The sequence below is a fragment of the Zootoca vivipara genome, chromosome 4, assembly GCF_963506605.1.
Source record: "Zootoca vivipara chromosome 4, rZooViv1.1, whole genome shotgun sequence".
Classification (NCBI taxonomy): domain Eukaryota; kingdom Metazoa; phylum Chordata; class Lepidosauria; order Squamata; family Lacertidae; genus Zootoca; species Zootoca vivipara.
The window spans coordinates 65,389,892-65,410,976 of NC_083279.1; the positions used below are offsets into that span (position 1 = coordinate 65,389,892).

General features: G+C 41.6%; 1 protein-coding gene across 2 annotated transcripts; it reads right to left on the reverse strand.

The window, feature by feature from the left end:
• Window positions 1–228: 228 nt before the first annotated feature.
• Window positions 229–19,207, reverse strand: C4H3orf38 (chromosome 4 C3orf38 homolog). Of its 2 annotated transcripts, XR_004692644.2 has the most exons (4): window positions 18,858–19,207; window positions 14,157–14,377; window positions 12,214–12,884; window positions 229–10,305 (listed from the first exon to the last, which is right to left on the reverse strand). XR_004692644.2 is itself a non-coding variant. In XM_035116211.2 (3 exons), exons 1-3 carry the CDS (start codon window positions 18,994–18,996, stop codon window positions 12,291–12,293), a joined length of 954 nt encoding a protein of 317 aa, XP_034972102.1. In that variant the 5' UTR covers window positions 18,997–19,207; the 3' UTR covers window positions 10,312–12,290. The 2 variants fall into 2 exon arrangements, 1 of the variants encoding a protein (XP_034972102.1); XM_035116211.2 differs by lacking the exon at window positions 229–10,305 and having other exon boundaries at window positions 10,312–12,884.
• Between the last annotated feature and the right edge of the window lie 1,878 nt (window positions 19,208–21,085).

The window sequence follows — 21,085 nt, forward strand, 5'->3', positions numbered from 1 at the left end:
CAACAACCTCAGATATGCAGATGACACAACCTTGATGGCAGAAAGTGAGGAGGAATTAAAGAACCTTTTAATGAGGGTGAAAGAGGAGAGCGCAAAATATGGTCTGAAGCTCAACATAAAAAAAAAAACCAAGATCATGGTCACTGGTCCGGTCCCATCACCTCCTGGCAAATAGAAGGGGAAGAAATGGAGGCAGTGAGAGATTTTACTTTCTTGGGCTCCTTGATCACTGCAGATGGTGACAGCAGTCACGAAATTAAAAGACGCCTGCTTCTTGGGAGAAAAGCAATGACAAACCTAGACAGCATCTTAAAAAGCAGAGACATCACCTTGCCTACAAAGGTCCGTATAGTTAAAGCTATGGTTTTCCCAGTAGTGATGTATGGAAGTGAGAGCTGGACCATAAAGAAGGCTGATCGCCAAAGAATTGATGCTTTTGAATTATGGTGCTGGAGTCCCATGGACTGCAAGAAGATCAAACCTATCCATTCTTAAGGAAATCAGCCCTGAGTGCTCACTGGAAGGACAGATCGTGAAGCTGAGGCTCCAATACTTTGGCCACCTCATGAGAAGAGAAGAATCCTTGGAAAAGACCTTGATGTTGGGAAAGATGGAGGGCACTAGGAGAAGGGGACGACAGAGGATGAGATGGTTGGACAGTGTTCTCGAAGCTACAAACATGAGTTTGACCAAACTGCAGGAGGCAGTGGAAGACAGGAGTGCCTGGTGTGCAGTTGTCCATGGGGTCACGAAGAGTTGGACACGACTAAATGACTAAACAAAACCAACAATAGCTGCGCCCAGCAGCACCTTCTTTTTCCTGCTGAAAAGCCAGGATGCTTCTATTGCCTACCTGAGTCCTATGTGCCTCAACCCCAACACTTGGAAGTGAGCCTCCCAAGTTCCCATATCCCTGAAGAAATCTGAGAACTTGCCAAAGTCCAGGAAAACTACTGAGTGGAACTGGCAGCAGTGGCAAGGAAACAATACCGTCATATATTGGTAGTCCAAAGCCTTAGTTGTCAAACAAACTGGCTCCTGAATGTCACAAACCTGGAAGTGAGTGTTCTGGTTTGCGAACATTTTTTGGAAGGCAAACATCCGATGCGGCTTCCAATTGGCTGCAGGAAGCCCCTGCAGCCAATTGAAAATCACGCCTTGGTTTTCAAACTGTTTCGGGAGTCAAATGGACTCCCAGAATGGATTAAATTGAAGAACCAAGGTATGACTGTAATAATAATAATAATAATAATAATAATAATAATAATAATAATGCCTTTTTTTGCAGACCAGGACTTATGACAACTTACACAAATTAAAAAACACACAGCTAAAATAAAGAATATGTTTCATAAAAACTATGAAAGATAACAGTTAGCAAGTAATAAAACTATAATAGAATGAACATAATATAAAAAATCTGTTAATATACAGCAAGTAAAATAGCACAGCATAATTCAAAAGCCTTTCCCTAAAACAACAACAACAGCCAGTCCATAAAATCCTGTCAGAATAAAACTATCTTCAGCTGCTGGTGGAAGGACAACAAGGAGGAAACCAGTCTAGCTTCTCTAGGGAGGGATTTCCAAAGAGCTGGCTGTTCTTTGTCACCCTCTGTATATCCGTATCCCAATAATATTTATGACCGGTTTGCTTGTTCTCACCTTTGTTACATTTTGTTTTATTTGTTGTTGTGTCATGACTGTAATGCTGCTTTCTTCCTGAATAGATAGAAAGATCTATCACTTGAACCGCTGCTCTGCATTCTGAATGCAACTTCCACTAACCTGTGCCAGGGAAAAAGCAAAGCAAATAACACTTTGCCTCGATTATAATCAAGAAGGAAAATTCACAACTGATACAGATATCTGAGTGTCCGCTTGATAGAAAAGCAGGGTTGAAATGCATATATGGTAATACTTGCAATCTACCATCACACATTTTTTTTAAAAAAATGATCAATTCTTCGGGGGGGGGGGAATGAAACATATGACACCCCATTTACAAAAGTGATAAATACAGAAAGCACCCCAACCTGCAAATTGCTATAAATGTAATCCTATGCATGCTTACACAGAAGCAAGTTCCCCTGGGTTCAGTGCTTACTCCCAGGTAAATGCACCTAACATTGCAGGCCACATGCTGTTTGTAAGAAATTCTGTATCACCAGATATATTGGTTCAATAAGAAGATGCAGGCAAAGCTTTTCAGAATATGATACAATGGAATTGGCAGGAAAATCACTTTGGACAATGACAATTCAACTGAGCCTTGAGCCGTCTGCAATATTCACAGTCTGGGTGGGATTATGACGCAACATCTCCACACAGTGGCAACTGTGGGAATACCACGAAATTCTCCAGGACCTGGAAACATTTCTGTCTGAAGGAAGAGGCAAAGGTTTTGTATTTAAGTGCACAGGAGAGGCTGGTCAGAAAAAAGGTTCTGAAGGTAACAGGGTAGACAAATAGTATGACCACCGGGCATTAGGCAGTTTCTACATTTGTAATGTAGTTTTATTTTTTACACTTTCACGTGAACCATTCATATATGCTTGTGGATAATCGTGTGTGTGTGTGTGTGTGTGTGTGTGTGTAAGGGGCTGACTTGTTTGTGTGCTTTTAATAAAGGTCTGATACAGTATACAGAAATCAGCAGGTGACTCTTTTCATGACAGAAACAAACATTTATCACCTCCAAACTGCTGATTTAACAGCTAGAAACGGACCATAAGGTTCCCAGGTGGCCTTCCATCCAGGCAGCTTAAAGGACCATATCTGCTTAGCTTTAGCTATAGGACTGTCTCATCAAATGCCCGTACCCATTCACTCAATGATAGGTAGCCAAAGGTGCTTGTAGCCCAGAACTGAAGCCGGTGCTAATATCAGAGATGCAACTTAATATCAGCTAACCTAGCTGAATCACTAACAAGCAATCTAACATACTGAAATGCAGTGTGTAAGTCTCCCACCTTGGTGGTGGGGAAACGGTAACCATTTTTGAGCATGTGACGTAGAACTATGGCTGCATTTCTATCAGCTTCTGTATTGACCGTCCACACATCAGATATAAGCCTCAAGGCGGGAGAAAATCCCAGTAGCTACAGAACTCTCTTCTCCTTCACTCTACAATCCTGCAGCTCCTCCTGCCTCCGACTCTTGTCTTTCAGCTGTTACAGCCTCCCCCAGTTCACTGGTTCCTTATTCCAATTCAGTCTCCAACCCCACCTTCTCCCAGTGCCCCCTCCTCAGTACCCAGGCAGTCCCTGTCAATAGACAATACTGGCTAGAGGGACCACTATGCATGTGAAGCCTGCACACTACCCCACGATGCAGTTTTCAGTCCATGGATACCAATGGGGGAAGCATGTTCTTCCTCTCAGTGGTGTCAATGGAATTTCAACATGATTAGCTTTAATTGGTTTGTGTGCTTGCCGTTCACCTGAATTTGCCATCTCCCTGTGTAGCATTTCCTTCTTTCCTACCCTGTTGTTGCTCCCCTTCTTCCCCAGCTCCTATTGATTCTCTGGCTAAGATGTGATGAGCAACTCAGTGCTCTGCTGCCCTGCCTCTCTTTTGCCCTCTGCTTAAGAGAATGCCTTCCTTCATCTTCATTTTCACCCGAGATGGTAAGGCTGCAGAGGAAATGTTACTAGGACAGCTAGCATTCATTTAAATAAATACATTTAATATTATTACTGCATAAAAACCCATAAGATACAGAGCCATTGCTTGTATTCATAGCGCATATTGATGGTTGCATTTGTTTTCCCTTAATGCAAATCACTTTTTACACTGTTTTAATTAGCTTTAAATGGAAATTCACCATTGTGATCTAATTGTTTTATTGCTATTGAACTGTTTAATTGCCAGACTGCATTGAGTGTGTGGTTAATCTGGGGTGGTGGTTGTTGTTTTTCTTCACCAGCTATAAACAAATAGTGCATTCAGCTGAAATAATTGCCCTCTCATTAGCAGCTTTCCTGTATCTTCCCTTGAAAGAGCGGGAACAAACAGATCATCGGGTGATTATATTTGGTTTTAGATGACAGCGACCAACCTCTTTGCATACATCTAAATGGAATCACTATCCTGAACTCAGGGTGAGGGTACATGCCTTCAGCCTTTGCCAACCTGGTGCCCTTCAACTATTTTGGACGACAACTGTCAGCCCCAGTCAGCATGGCCATATTGTCTACACCAGTGTAGCTGCGCTTGCTGGGGTTAATGGGAGCTGTAGTCTAAAGCAGCCAGAGAGCAGCCAGGTTGCTGAAGGCTGCATTACATTAAGTGAAAGCATGGATGCTTAAGCAGGTTGAGGATTGTGTTATAATCAAAGGCACACATTACTCCACCATGTATCCAGGTCATGTATCCAGAGCAGCGACCAGAGGAGGAATGACTGCTAAGATGAGTGCAGAGAGAAATGCCATGGTGCATCCACACCAGAACAACTGCACTCCTTCACCTGCCCAGCTGCAACAAAACATAGAATCACAGAATTGTGGAGTTGGAAGTGACCTCAAGGGTCATCTAGTCTGACTCCCTGAAATGCAGGAATCTCAACTAAAGCATCCACAACAGACGGCCATCCAACCTCTGCTGAAAACTTTCAAGGAAGGAGAGTCAACAACCTCCCGAGGGAGACCGTTCCACTGTCAAGCAGCTCTTACTGTCAGAAAGTTCTTCCTGGTGTTTTGTCGGAATTTACTTTCTTGTAACTTGAATCATGTCTCTCCCATATCGACACTCAGGGCCAAAGCAGGTGCTGTAACTCTCCAATAGTTTGACTTCAGCCCTGAAGGTGCACCCTTCAAGACAAACAGATGCCAACCAACACACTGCCAGACGGTATTCCATAGCTCAATCCCCAGCACACTGCTAGATTGGGAGAAGGCCTTTTTTTGGAATCGTTTTTTATTAAGTTTTCTGTTTAAACTGAAAACTGAAACTGGAAAAGGCCTTGTCCCCTAGAGGCCACTGGGTAAATTACTCAGCAGGTCCGCTGAGTTCAGACTCCCCCTAACATTTCCCCAAATACACAGCTGTCACCACCTCCTGAGCTAGAGAAAGGAGTAAGGTTCTCCTGTTACTGTCACTTACAAGAAGGATTAGGGGATGGGTTGCATCTCCCAGAACAGACACACAAACCCCACTATTCACAGGAGTTTCACACAGTCAAAATTTGGGCTGGTATACCAGAAAAGCAATGACAAACCTAGACAGTATCTTAAAAAGCAGAGACATCACCTTGCCGACAAAGGTCCATATAGTTAAAGCTATGGTTTTCCCAATAGTGATGTATGGAAGTGAGAGCTGGACCATAAAGAAGGCTGATCGCTGAAGAATTGATGCTTTTGAATTATGGTGCTGGGACTACAAGAGACTCTTGAGAGTCCCATGGACTACAAGAAGATCAAACCTATCCATTCTGAAGGAAATCAGCCCTGAGTGCTCACTGGAAGGACAGATCGTGAAGCTGAGGCTCCAATACTTTGGTCACATCATGAGAAGAGAAGACTCCCTGGAAAAGACCCTGATGTTGGGAAAGATGGAGGGCACAAGGAGAAGGGGATGACAGAGGACGAGATGGTTGGACAGTATTCTCGAAGCTACCAACATGAGTTTGACCAAACTGCGGGAGGTGGTGGAGGACAGGAGTGCCTGGCGTGCTATGGTCCATGGGGTCAGGATGAGTCAGACAAGACTAAACAACAACAACATAGCAGCATACGGTTCCTTCCCAATATTTAAAATTTAGCATGGCATGCCAGTATATTGACTAAAAAGCCAGAGTTCCCAAGGCAACAAGCTTCTTCAGTGTAAAAGAATGATGGAAATCAGGACAGAAGCATTATTATTATTATTATTATTATTATTATTATTATTATTATTATTAACCCGCCCATCTGGCTGGGTTTCCCCCACCACTCTGGGCGGCTTCCAACAATACTAAAATACATTAAAATATCACAGATTAAAAACTTCCCTAAACAGGGCTGCCTTTAGGTGTTGTCTAAATGTCAGGTAGTTGTTTATCTCCTTGACCTCCGATGGGAGGGCGTTCCACAGGGCGGGCGCCACTACCGAAAAGGCCCTCTGCCTGGTTCCCTGTAGCTTTGCTTCTCGCAGTGAGGAAACTAGCATTGTAAGCAGCAAACACACACAATAAATCCTACATCTGAATGTAGCCTTGCTCAACTAACTCTCCTGCTCAGCTGGCTCTCTCCACGTCACTCGTTCTTGCTCTGCCTGCCACTCCATCTTGCTCTCCTGCTGTCACTCATTCTTCCTCTCATCCTTCCCATCACATGTTTCACCAGCAATGGGAATGGCATCTGCCTGAGGAGCTGCCAGTCTGAGTCAGCAATACTGGTCTGAATCTGTATAACACAACTTCTTATGTTCACCTGAAAGGTTTCAGTTTTGAGCTACCTTGAATTGCATCAAGTGGCTCACCTGCAGAATCCCTGGGTCATTTAGTTATTCAGGGGTGGGTGAATGTCAGGTTTGGTTTCTCTCAGGTTCTCATTTTACGATCTTCGGTTCAGTTCTCTACATTTTCACATCAGTTTGCGATTAAAAATAAGTTCTCATAAAAATGTATCAGCATTTCAGTGTGAACTTCTAATATGTACATTTTAAGCAATCTTCCTTAAGGTTTGCATTTTGCAAAGCAGTTTCCCATAATCTAAAGCATATTTGTACACCATGTTCACTAATATGTGCATTATGATGCACATCTTATCTCAGTATATGTATTTTTGGATACAATACTTGGCTAGAGAACTACACTGAAAGATATGGAGGAATCTGAATGTTGAAGGATGGCTGTGTTTGTTTTCTTATTGTTTGGAAAGTGTGATTTTAGGTAGCGTCTCCTTTCAATATGAACTGAATCAAATTTCTTCCCCACCCCTATTCAGGAGCCCCTATCCAGGGGATCTCAGTTCAGTGATCAGAATCCCATATCAATGATGGCAGAGCAGACTTAAAGAGGCAGAATGGTTCTACTCATATCAGCTACAGCCTCAGCTTTGTTATTGTTCTCTATATTTAATTTATTAACTACTGGAGAAACTTGATAGGAATTCACCTTCGGAATTACAGGACTACAGAGACACATGTCAGATAAGTGCCACACATTATGCTATGACTTGAATATGACCTAAGCCCAAAAGTCACTTTCTGTGCTGAAGCATTACGAAAACATGTGGAAAAATCAAATGTATTAGAGAGGATCTTATAGTTCACAGCAATACATCAATGTTAATCACCGGGACAGGATTCTGTCATCATTCATTTCCACGTGACATCTGAGGCATCACGTAGCTATTATGCCAAACCCTATAATTGCTACAAATGATGTCACGTAGGAGCAAGCCATTTCAATAAATAATGCAAATTGCTAAAAGAATGAATACTCTACTAGAAATCTGGACAAGTAATAAATAATGTTGATGAACTACAAGGAGAGAACTACTTAAATAAGAAAGTGACACGTATGTATCATTGTTGTGGTTGACAAGTATGTTGCTTAAAATGATATTCTTGAGAAGCACCATGGGGAAATGAAAAAGAAGGGAATGGGTTTGTTCTTCAAACAACATAGCTGCCAAGTTTTCCCTTTTCTCACGAGGAAGCCTATTCAGCATAAGGGAATTTCACTTTAAAAAAGGGAGAACTTGGCAGCTATGTCAAACAAATGAAGGGCTCTGGTCTGTCCAGGAGCCACTTTCTGGCTATTGGCTTTCACACTACCAGGCAGGTGAAGCAGAGGTCTCAAACATTTGCCCTCTGGCACAAAGCTTTTCTTTCTTATACTGACCCCTATTTGGGGACCATTATGGGCCTTGCCTGGTTAATTCAACAGTGGGATCCTCAATTAGATGTTAGCCCTTGCTGGATCCAGGAATTAGGAGCTCAGGCATCATGCAGACTAAACCCTCACCAAACTTGCCCCATCTACCACCAGCATGTGGCCTTCAACAGAAAAAAAAGATTGCCCTGAAGTATCAGGTTTGCAGTATTGAGGGGCTCATTGATCTTTGCTATAACTTGAAGCCAAACTGACATCTATGGCACACAGTACTTTTCATCAGTTAAGTCTAGTGTCTCAAGTCACAATGTTTAGAATAATGATTCGGAGCAGACTTTTCAGTATAGCAGCCCCAGGTTGAGATACTACAGGTGCCATCTACTTTCGGGGGGGGGGGAAATAGACATTTTTGGATGTAGCCATCCTAACTGATTCTCTCTGGTGCACTTCTACAGTGGAGACACATACAAAGAAATGTATTCTGCTTCTATGCAACCAACCTTTAGAAGTTCTGTCACTCCTTTGGTAGCAACTGACATTCCAGCCATCTTCCCGTTGGGTTCCCTGCTTCTGATGTACTTCATGAGCAATCACTTATTAACATGGTGGTGATGGATAAACACTTTTCAGCAGAGGTAATTCACACATTTGGCCAAGTGTCAAGTAATCTGATGATCAAGGGATGTATGTGTATGTGTGAACCTGTTCCAAGTCTGGCGGTAGACTAAATTGAATTACTCTTTGGGAAATATTTCCTGCTGCCTTAATGAAATTGATTTGTTACGATTATTGCATCATTCTTTAAGCAGCAGAATAAATCAAGAGATGATGTAAAGGCAGAGAGACAGGTGCTGAAAGCAAGCAATTCCTCTTTCAATCTCACTCTCAACATGATTGTTAAGATTTGCAGTCAGGTGAAGAGAGAGCTATTCTTTTGCCAGAACAGTGCTCTATATTCCTTCCTGAGCTCCTAAGCCTACAGAGATCCTGACTCTCAGAAATGTGTTTGTTAACAAGTCAGTTGAAATTCTGTTGCCAGCCAGCCAACTCACTCTCTCTCTCTTCCTGACAGCTGTCATGGATAACATTTTCCTGCATGACCCCAGCAACAATACAGGTTTTATTTTCCCCCTTAAAAAAATAAATCACAGCTTGACATTATTGACCAGCTTAAGAAAGAGGCAGATCTTGAAAAAAAGCAAGGATGGGTTCAGATTTTTATCAATGGCAGGTTGATCATCTCCAACTGCTCCATCTGATAGAGGTAATTCAGCCAAAGGAAATAACCAGCCTTTGCGTTACTGATGAGGCATCAAGGAAGTGTGCAGTGGTGAACTTCTGCTTAATCCAGAAATGCCCAGCATATAGCCCATGGGCTAGATCTAACCTCTGGCCAATTTTAACCGGATCTGGCCACCTCTACCAAATTTTAACCATAGTACAATGGTTGCCTTCCGTGTCAATGAAAAAAGAAATCTCTTTAAATAACAAAAATGAGAGATGTTCAAATCCAAAACACACACACACACACACACCTTCTAGATGGCACTAAATTCATGATGTCTTGAACATTCAGTATAGCAAAGTTATATAAAATTGCCCCCCACCTCTCAAAAGGATTTTGCTTTCTGTTCTGTGGTTGAATTAGGCACTGGATTTCACTCTGTACTGGCTGATCTGCAACTCATTGCACCAATTGGAGGGTGTCTTATGTGCCTTGCTGGCAAAACAGGAATTTCAAAATTCTGCAGAAATTTCTACGTCAGCTGAGTAAAGCTTGCAGGTGTATTGGTGATTATAGCCGTGTGGTTCTCAGTTTTCACTTTATTTATTGTTTATACAACTATTTATATACTGCTGTATCATAAAAAAATTATTACAGCAGTTTATAACAATATAAAAATGTAAAGCTCATCACTTTACAAGTTAAAAAACAAAAGCAAAAATAAATTAAAAACAAACATCAATAGACTACTGTGGTGAATGCACTCTTAAGTGTTTGCATAGGTCTGGTCCAAAAGTTTTCAGCATGTGTTTAAAAATTGGCAGAGAAGATGCCCAGCTGAATCTCTATTGGTAGGATGTTGCATAGGCCTGGGCCGATGACCCTGAAGGCTTGGTTTCTTGTTGATGTCAAACGAGCCTCGCCAACTCAGGAAATGACCAAAGATGCTCCTGCAGATGATCTTAAGTGATAAAGCTGGATTATAAAGGGTTAAGGCAATCCCTGAGAAATATCCTGGACCCAAGTTATTCTGGGCTTTGTAAATCAATACAATAAACTTAAACCTGGATCAGTAGCAGCAAAGGTGATTGGAAAACATTGTGACCAATGTGACAGCAAAGAAGCAGCAACAGCCCATAGAACAGGTGTGGGAAACCTTTAGTTCTTCATAACTCTTAACATCCTTGGCCATTGGACATTCTGGCTAGGGCTGACTGGAGTAGTACTTCAGCAGCATCTGGAGGGACAAACGTTCCCCACACCTACAGTGAAACATTAATGGAAGCTGATTGCATTGTACTGATATCAAGACAAGACTGCATATTGAATGACCTTACAAAATATTTTCACAAAATGAAACGTGTTCTTTTTAGCAAGCATTTTGTTTTTGTTTTTTTTATAGTTGTACATACAGGTGGCATTCTGTTTCCAGAATAGCTGTCAGGTTTTTTGGTTGTTTGTTTTCCTTGGAAAGGAGCTCCTCCATCTTTTTGCAAAAGGCAAAGTAAGTAATACAAAAAAGTATTTTATGTGTAATTTCAAAAATAATCCTGAAGATTTCAAGAACATTAGGATTTTCAAATGCTGCCATTCATTCTTTTTTAATATAAAAATAGTACATTTTAACAAGAATCCAAGTATTAAAGGTGCATTGCAAACTTGAAACTCAGAATTGTAACCCCCAATAATTTTCCATAAAAATTTCAACTAATCTCAGACATACTCAGAGCAGAACCACTTAAGTCAGGCATCCCCAAACTTCGGCCCTCCAGATGTTTTGGACTACAATTCCCATCATCCCTGACCACTGATCCTGTTAGCTAGGGATCATGGGAGTTGAAGGCCAAAACATCTGGAGGGCTGCAGTTTGGGGGTGCCTGACTTAAGTCCACTGATTTCAATGGGTCTGTTCTGCATATGGCTAATGTTGGATACCATTCAGTTAAGTTTCAGGACTGGAGCCTGTACTGGATTAAAATAAATAAATAATGAATGAGAGAAAAAGCAGTTTGATATAATTGACCCAATTCAGAACCACATTTGATGAATTTTATAGCTGCACATCCTTAGTATCTATGCTGCCATACAAGGAATCAAACACAATGAACTGTGAAGTGGGATAGATTTAAATTATTTCACAATTACAGAAAAGTGAAATTAGTCTGTTTTTAAGGCTTATCAATGGAAATTTATTAAACACTGTACTGTGGTACCTCTAGTTACGAACTTAATTCGTTCCGGAGGTCTGTTCTTAACCTGAAACTGTTCTTAACTAGAAGTGTGCTTTCGCTAATGGGGCCTCTTGCTGCTGCTGCGCCACTGGCACACGATTTCCGTTCTCATCCTGGAGCAAAGCTATAATTTTAGATGTAAGACTAAGTATATGTTGTACTGTACAGTTCCTAAATTGTGTCCAGCTTAATCAAGCCATAAATGTCTGCAAATTAATTAAATACATTGCGCTATACAACCCTGAGATTCAGAATTTGTGAAATTCTTATGAACATTTCTTTAATTAACTTTTTATATACCTAGTAAATAGTAATTGCATTGAGATCAACAGCAGCTTTAATTCTAACATTGTTTCTTTTACACAAAAAATATTAAGTGACAAGTGCAAATAAAAAAAAGAACCCAAGAAAGATGTAATTTTCCAACTAACAGTAGCACACTAGCGTTGGCTCTGCCATTGTTAGGGCTTCTTAAATGTGAAAGAACTACTCTAAGAAAAGATACCTTCACAGATCCAGTGACTATTAAGTAATCTTTGGCAATATGGTGGTCTTGATCCACAAATATCCCTTACTGCCCCGCCCCCCGAGAAAGTGAGGAAGCCACAGGCAGACAAGATAATGATGCGTCTTTCCCCGTTTTGCATCCTTCTCATTTGGGCTTGCTTCTTTCTGCTTACTTCCCCATGTCTCACAGTGGGGAAAAGTGAGGGCAGGAGAGAGAAGAGTAGCAGGAGGGAGAGAACGTAAGCATCTGCTCATCATTCCTCCTTTCTCTTCAAGGTGGGCAAATCATGTGCCAGACTGTAACTTTAGGGAACCTGAGTCAGCCCAACCAACACTAGTTGTCAACCCAATTAGCACTAGTTGTTTAGGCAGTACTTTGGCTTGTCATCCAACCAGAAAGTCTAACTCAAGAAATAGAAGCAAACAACTTACTTGAATGCTCAAGTATGCTCATGTGTTGTATTTTCTGGGCCCACAAACTGTTCTACTTCATTCCGCACACAGAATGCTCAGGATTTTTGAGACTCAACCAAGGAAAGATCATTGGAAACATAGAATTCCTGGAGTTCTTCCTGCTCATATTTTATGCAAGGTCTTTCTAAGTGGGTCCCAGGTTCCAGGGCATTCTGACCAACAATCTTTAGGTTCACAAATTTGATTTTCCACGTATTCTCCCTAAAGGGGCAGCGGATGAGTCCAAAGATTTGTTCAAAGATGCCCAAACAAGAAGTATTTCTATGAACTGTGCCTGCTACTGCCACCACAACTAACCCATGTCGTGAAACTGTCCACTTCAGGCCACCTGCGTCCAAGTTCGGGTTCAGGAAGAGGTATTCTTCTTTCACCAATGACAGTAAACGAAGGCTAACCAATTCTGCACCCAAGTACTCTTCCATGTTTTGTTCTGAAGTATTATAGCAAAACTTTAGGATTACATCATCCCAAAAATGTTGTGGTCCCCATTCATCATGTGGTTCTCCAATCAACGGGTTCTGAGAGTTCAGAATTCCAAAGAACCACTGGCAGAACTCCTCTCCCAGACTGTGGCAATCTTTGCTGTGATCTTGCTTGTCTCCTCCTTCCTTCCCTCCCTCTTCAGGTTTCTGGAAAATAAAGTAGGGACTTTTACTTTTAAGCAGTAACAAAACGTACCGATTCCTTTCCACATGGTAGTGTTCAGCAAAGTTGAAATAGACCCTATGACTACAACTAACATGGAATGCAACAATTAACACAGCCACAATTTCTGCTTTGAAAATGTTTAGAACTGTCCATACCAAATGAAGGGGCTGTCTAAAGATGTGTGGAATAGCCAGCTTACTGGGATCCACTTTATTAGGCAGGGGAAAACCTCTGTAGATTTCCGTTTTGTGCAAACAGGAACCATTCATTAGTCATGGGTTGTATGAAATGCTGAACAAGTGGATTTCACACAATAGGACTTTCACTCCCCCCCCCCCCCCATGTTCAAGGCAGCAAAAGAAGTAGGGGGGAAATCAGATGTACACATAGTACTCTCCAAACTAAGTGAATGAGCAGGAAAATGGCAAATGCAAATCAATGTAAGCAAGTGAAAACGGGTGCATCTTAATTTCACATATACACTCATGGGGTCTGAACTGGCAGTGACTACCCAGGAATAAAACCTGGGAGTAGTTCTGGGTAGCTCAATGAAGATGTTGACCCAGTGTGCGGCAGCTGTGGGAAAGGCAAATTCTTATCAAATTCCATTAGGATCATTAGGAAGGAACTGAAAATAAAACTGCTGATATAATAATGCCATGATACAAATCTATGGCATGAGTGCAGTTGGAATACTGTTTATGGTTCTGGTTGCCTCACCTCAAAAATGTGTAGGAGAGCTTGCAGAAAATAAAATGGGTTTGACTCAAACATCTAGATCAGGCATCCCCAAACTCCGGCCCTCCAGATGTTTTGGACTACAATTCCCATCATCCATGACCACTGGTCCTGTTAGCTAGGGATCATGGGAGTTGTAGGCCAAAACATCTGGAGGGCCGCAGTTTGGGGATGCCTGATCTAGATGGTCACAGGTTCCTCATCTCTGCTCTAAAGCACAGTTCTGCTGACTATAGTTTCCAAAATCGGCCTACTTTCTGTAGGAATCACTCACAGAAGCCTCTCTCATTTAAACACCTATTATTCTACTATCTTCAAAGCTGTGAGGAACAGACAGGAAGGTCTGATGCTTATGTTGCACAAAAACGCTGTCACATGACACACTTGTAACAGAAAGAATATGCCCCCTGCTACTCCACAGTAGAAAAATGTGAACAACATATTAAAGCATGAACAAGCAACTAATTTCCAAAAAGAATGCTTTGAATTTCTAAAACATGTACAATAAACCTCACCTGTACATCAGGCTTAGTATTGATTTCCTCCGAGCCATTATCTTTTAGCTGTTCACACCAGTACTCCTTTGCACGATCAACAAGTTGGTGCTTTTCAGAAGAAGGCGGCACTACGATTCCTTTTGCTGCCAAATACTTGAAGATTACCTCTCGAAAGACCTTCTTTCTCTTCAGCAGCTCTTCAGCACTTTGACTGTACAATACGATGGCATTTATGGCTTCTGAAAATAAAATCAGAAACAGGGGTGTTGCTTGAATCTAATTATCATTCTGCAAAAGAAAGCTGGATCTTGAGTGTTGATGTTAATCACTTGAGAACCGTTAAAAGGTGCTTTTGAGCTATTATATCTCTCAAAAACGCCAAATTTTGCCACGAGCTATTATATCTCTCAAAAACGCCAAATTTTGCCACTGGTGTTTCTTCCCTCATACCCTTCTCCCAAGACAAAGAAACTTTACTCTGAGGGGTAAAAGGCAGCAAGGTTCTCAGAGGCCTAAATATTGTTGGTTTTGCTTTTTTGAGTAATTATCAGAGTCTGTCTTCAGTGGCAACTGCTATTCGGAACATATTTTTCCACACAGATTCATGGTCCAATGTAATTAAGTCACATGTTGGTTGGCAAGAAAACAAGTTCCATGTGCCATAGGAAGCTAGTTGCCTTATATTGGGTCAGATCATTGGTCCATCTTGCTCAGTATTATTTACATTGACTAGCAGCAGCTCTCCAGGGTTTCAGACTGGGTCTTTCCCTATCCCACCTGGAGACGCTGGAGCCTGAACCTGGGATCTTCTGCATGCAAAGCAGCTGCTCTGCTACATAGCGACAACCCTTCAGCTTGCCATTGAAAGACAATAAGAGATCCATTGGAAATGCATGTTTCAATGAAGAATTATTCACCAATCAAAACAGAATAATCCTTATTGTAATTTAGTCTGCCTAAAGAGGTTCAACTACAAGGATCAATATACATAGCTGCCAAGTTATCCCCTTTTTTAAGGGATTTTCCATTATGCTGAATAGGCTTCCTCGCGAGAAAAGGGAAAACTTGGCAGCTATGAATATATGCAACAAGTTATTTTCCCCCATATAGTTATTTACTAGGAATATGCATCAGCTCTCTGTATACCTCAAATAATGATGCATATTGGGGATGATTCGGGAAGACTTTGATGTTTCCAAGTTGGTCTGTCTGCTTAACAAAGTGTATCAAGGGCAAACAGGGAATCACCAAACTTGTAAGTCTGTTGCCTGTGTTTTTCCATAAAATTAAACACACAACCCTCACTTTTCTTTTGAGATACAAATCCAAGCTGAATGTGGAAATGGGTTTCTGGGGGTTTTCCTGCTGTTATTCTGTTTCTCACAGCTATAATAAACCTACCATTAAAATTATAGACTGGTCATTTCTTCATCAGAGGGCAAAAGGGCAAATTTAGCAGGGGATCAAATACTTTCCCCCCTCACTGCAGGTCATCATTCTGGGTGTGAAAGCAGGGCATAAGCAATGGAGTTAAACTTATTTTCCAACTATTCTTTCCCTAACAAAAAAAAATTATAGTGTTCTCTCTTATTTCACGGAGTGTACTTTAGGAAGTGGGGGGGGTGCGAGAGAGGGGGGGGAAATGCCTTTGTCAGTGTAACAAAGGTAAAATAAATCACCTAGCAGGAAAGCTCTCCTCCCATTCATTGGATCACCAAAAAAACTGGAGAAGAAAATGACAGAGTGGATCCAAAACAGTTTTGAGTTGCTTCCAAATGCTACAAATATAAGGTGCAACTTGTGCTCACTGCAATCCTCTACCATTTACACTTCAATTTACACTTTAATTTATTTAAAGTCTTATAACTTTCTTTAGTTTTGGCTTCTTAAATTTTAAATTGAATCAGAACACCTTCCAAAGGCTAGATTTTAAGTACAGTACTACAAAGCAGGCTATTTACTCCCCAAATACCTTCTCAGATAAGCACATAAATGTTCTTATTTTGATTCCTGCCTCCCACTTGGAGCTACAGTGTAACTTTACTTCACTGTGTTCCAAAGCAGAGTAACCCTCCCCCTAGGCACTGATGGAAGATGGGAAGAGATGAAAGTTGGACAATCTAGCCAAATGCTCAGTATAGTAGAATACTGACAAGTTCATGTAGGAATTCCTTTTTTCCAAAAACATAACACAGCCCACAATTAAAACACAACATAGGATTCTAGTGTTATACAATCATTCTAGTTTATAGGCAGAACAAAGTGCTAAACTTAAATTGAACACCTTCATTGGTATAATCTTTCTGTAGGCTCAATTCTTTACCATAAATTCTTGCTGCCATCACATGTATTTGATCACTGCTGAGTAAGCAAGAATCCAATGCTGTGGAAGCTGGCTTCTGTTCACACAATGGTACTTCACTTTCTTCTCCTTCCCTACCATAGTCCTGAAACTGCCCTCAAAATCGGTTTTTAGAGGGCCCAACCCTCCATAGCAATTTAAAGAACATTCAGGCAGCTTCAGATGAGATAAAAAAAATTAAGTTCTGTTACAGAAGCAGAAGTCCACTGGATACAACACTAAGAATTATAGAGGTTTTAAATGCTCCCTGGCAAGAGTGAGTCTTAAAACCATTTCATCACCAGGTAAAAAAAAATCATTACTAGATCACTGTATTTTAAATTATGTATGTACACACAGCTGCAATTCCTTTTTATAGTACTGTGACTGCACATGTACATAGTATGGTATTAGTTGGGGCATCTGTATTATGTGGTTGTGGTAGATGTGCAGCTATATGAAAATACTGGTTATGCAGCAACACGAAGAAGCCCCTATGCCAAGAATCCACATACAATCTAAATTCAGACAGGGACGGGAGAGGCAAGGGCAGATCAGTTGAACACACTTCCTTTTAGTTGCAAACAATGGGTTATATCCCACCAATTCTTACTCAGGGTTGACCCACTGAAATTAATGACCCTAAGTTAGTCATGTCCAATAACTTCAATGGATCTACTGTGAGTAGGACTAGTGTTCAATACCACCTGAGGATTGGAGAGTCAGAGCTGCCATTGTCCTGGCAATCAGAAGAGAACCAAGCAGAAAGGAAGCTGCCTCTTGACCCATGGCACAGTCACTAATACCTCCTTCTCAATGGCAAGAACAGGCTTCAAAAACTTTAGAAGGTCCCCTAAATGTTTTCAGTGTCCCACCTGTGGGGCTGCAGAAGCCATGAACACTACTAACAGTGGTACCTCGTGTTAAGTACTTAATTGGTTCCGGGGTGCCATTCACACCCCAAAAAGTACTTAATCCGAGCGGCGATAGCGTGTGTGCTTCTGCGCATGTGGCGGAACCTGGAAGTAAACACTTCCAGGTCCGCGGAGTACTTAAACTGAAAGTACTCAAACTGAAGCGTACTTAACCTAAGGTATGGCTGTACTACAACTTCTATCTACCTACAGATAAGCATTACCTTTTATCATACTCAAATTGCACTATTACTCATGCAGCTGTATGAAATCATCATCCAAGTAACAATAGGAAACAACACAAAGCGATTTTCTCATAATGGCTCCCTTATATCTGGACACAGTTAAAATAATAGTAAAAGACCTAAACCGCAAGCTATTTTTAAAGGTGTATTAGCAATATAAAGTACTTCTTTATTTTGGTCTCATCAAAGACACACCAATTTAATATTCCAATATCATATTTAATTGGCAAATAGTCTTTAACAAACATATGTTGTCAGAAATTCATAAAAAAATCTCTGTGTTACAAAATAAAACAAAAAATTATAGCTAACATGACATATTTTCTGGTCAAACAAATTTATTTCTACCACCCACTCAATGTTAGTGAAAAAGGCTCCCAGAATGGCTTACAAATATAAACCTCTTCAACCAGATCTGGAAGCAGAACAGGTGACAAACTCTGGGCCAAAGAGGGCAGACAGGGCTATTCCTGGCAGCTAGAATCTTCAGATAGATTTGTTAAGGATTTTATTTTTTTAAAAAATACAGATTTCAGTTAATGAAGTTTAAGGATTCCCCCTTCCAAATACATACTTTTGCAACTGTGCCCCCTTAAAACGACAACACAGGTCCTGAAGTCCAAAGACTTGCTAACTGAACTCTGCCTGCTGTTTTCTCTGCAGTTCTATGAGCCAAAGAGTCAAGTCACACTTGGAGCTTGGAGTATCACTTGGAGTATCAGTTTTGTTCCTACAACCTGAAGACCTACTGTGGCAAAACAGCATACAAATATCTGCAAACTTGTTTTCAAATCGCTGGCGGTGTTGTTGGGTTTTTTTTATAAAAGCAACAACACACACACACACTGAAAGTTAGGAGGGTGTGTGTGTGGAGAGAAATAAGGTAGCTTAAAAACAATCACCAAAATACTAACCCTAACTTTCATTGTTGTCCTCATCCTCTCCCCACGTCTCTTAGAAATACCAAAATTATGCCATATTATTGTTTTTTCCATTCGGTTCGAACCTTTACCCTCGAGGCCCTCTATGGGCGCTCACGTTCGAAAAAGCGATTGTTGTTTTTGTTTACTTAAACCCCGCCTTTTCCCCTGGCCGCTTTCGCCAGTCTCTCTGCATTTCCTAAACTGGAAGACACGAACCCACTCCGAAGTGAGACCCACAAGGCTCCACTTCCACCCCACCCCCCTTAATTCCGCAGACCCTTTCCCCGCCTAAATACCTTGGCGGTCGTCCGGCTGCACGAGGCGGTTAGTCACGGTGTCCGTCAGCGACAGCAGGTCGTCCGTGTGGAGAAGATCCAGGAGCTCCCGGCAGCCGTCCCGCTCGCGCTCAGTCAACCCCGCCCAGGCCGAAGCCATGGTGGTGGTGGCGGCCGGCGGCGGCGGCGGCGGCGTTGCCTCTTGGTGGCGCGAGGTGAGGAGCGCAGGCAAGTGCCCCCCACCTCCCGCGCCCACACAGAAGCCGCCAGCGCACCCCCTCTCCCCCCCCCCCGCACAGGAAACCTTGGCAACTGACAGGCTCAAGGGACAAGGCAAGGTGCTTCCGCCGCCCAGGCGTTGCTCCCAACAGCCTCCGGCCCCGCCTCCATAGCACTTCGCGCGACGCTAGCGCGGCCTGAACGGGTTCGGCTTGGAACGCGGAGGGGGCTGCATTGGTTCCGTTGTCTTTTGAGGCCTCGTCTAATAAGGGGCATCTCCCCAAGCATACCTTAGTCAAGTTATTTTGCGAAGCTGACAGGAAAAATCCGAAACCAGTATGATCAAGTATTCCAAAAGAACTGGAGGAAATTTATACGATATCTTAAAGATTATTGTAAGCAATTAACATCACTAGCAGGGTTGTCTGAAGACTTGTAACGAGAAATCTATTTTATTTAAATTTTGAGCCATTTTGTAATGAGTGTAATTAGAATTGGAAAACGTACAAAATGCAATGATAAAAAGGTTAATTTTGAAAGCCATGAGGCGGGAGGGAGGGAAGTCAATAGGCTCTAAAGAGCCAAAGCGGTGAAGTGGATAATGATAATGTGAATGTATAATATTAAATGGAAATAAACATAAATGATACGCAAGGAAAGGGCGCTGAGGAAAAAGGCTGCTCTCTAGGCCCAGTGCTAGTGTGGCCAGAAAAACATAATAACAATAACAATAATAATAATAATAATAATAATGTGTTATTCTGAAGAAGTGTGCATGCACACGAAAGCTCATACCAATGACAAACTTAGTTGGTCTCTAAGGTGCTGCTGGAAGAATTTTTTTTTTATTCTGTCTCAACTACGGCAGACCAACACAGCTTCCTACCTGTATAATAATAATAATAATAATAATAATAATAATAATAATAATAATAATATTTCCCCAGCCACTCTGGGCGGCTGCCAATGGAATATTAAAAACATCAAACATAAAAAACTTCCCTAAACATAAAATCCCCCAAAATAACTCAATATGTGGCAGCATTTAAGGTTCAAGCCATGCCTTTTTCTAGGATACTGTACTTCATTCATTCCCTCCCACCGTAACTTGCTGAGTATACACTCAGGCCTCACTGGGCTTTTTTTAGTTTCCCCAAGAGTATCATGTACTCTTAAAAGGTTGGGCTCATCCAAGCCTACAAAAACCTCTCCCTCTTGTGCCTACTGTAGATGGTGTCACTTCGGTAGTACAAAGCGGGGGTTGACAGGCTTCAGGATTGCTGGGTCTACTTTTTTTTTTTTACTAGAATCCCAAAATCTCCCACCCAGAGCAAGGTGGAAAAAACGCAGTTATCAATCGAAAGAGAATGTCTCTGAGGCACTTGTCTTTACCTGAACTGAAATCGCAATACTGGTCCACACCTGGTTAACTGTCTTCATTTTAGCTACTGTTTTTAAATATCTGGGAGTCAGAAACCTTAGCTGATCTGCAAAGATGTTGGTAGTGGCAGAAAAGCAGCCATCAAAAACATGCGTGGCCCTGTGGGTAAACATTTAAACAGGAATCATAGAATATAAAAAGGTTAACTATTTGCATGCCCTGTCACTTTAATATTTTCCCATGCTTTTGAGTCAATTGCCAAGGGAGTTTTCAAACCTGGGCAAACTGATCAACAAAGAAAAGCCAGCTTAACTCTGCAATGTTTCAACCTTGTCACCGTGTTCCATTGCCACTTGGCATATTAGACCATACTGTATTTACTTTAGCAACATCATTTGCTTGATGGCCTTGATCATTTGCTTTGTATGGCTGCTATACAAAATGTAATGTTGTGTAGTCTAGTTCAGGGGTTCCCAACAAAATTTTCTCGAGGACCCCTCATCGAGCCGCTATTATGACAAGGACCCCCATTAATTCCTAATCCTAAAATTAAAAAGTGGTTTTATTTATTTTTCAGTTGTTTTCCTCTTTTCTTTATCCTTCTGGGGGGGGGGGTTGGTGTGATAGCCGTCTGGGGGTCGGGGGGTTT

Coding starts and splice junctions, on each gene's coding strand:
- C4H3orf38 (XM_035116211.2), bottom strand. CDS start 18,996: ATGGCTTCGGCCTGGGCGGGGTTGACTGAGCGCGAGCGGGACGGCTGC. Junction 14,378..18,857: donor GCAGCCGGACGACCGCCAAG/GTATTTAGGCGG, acceptor TTTTATTTTCAG/AAGCCATAAATGCCATCGTA. Junction 12,885..14,156: donor ATACTAAGCCTGATGTACAG/GTGAGGTTTATT, acceptor TTTATTTTCCAG/AAACCTGAAGAGGGAGGGAA.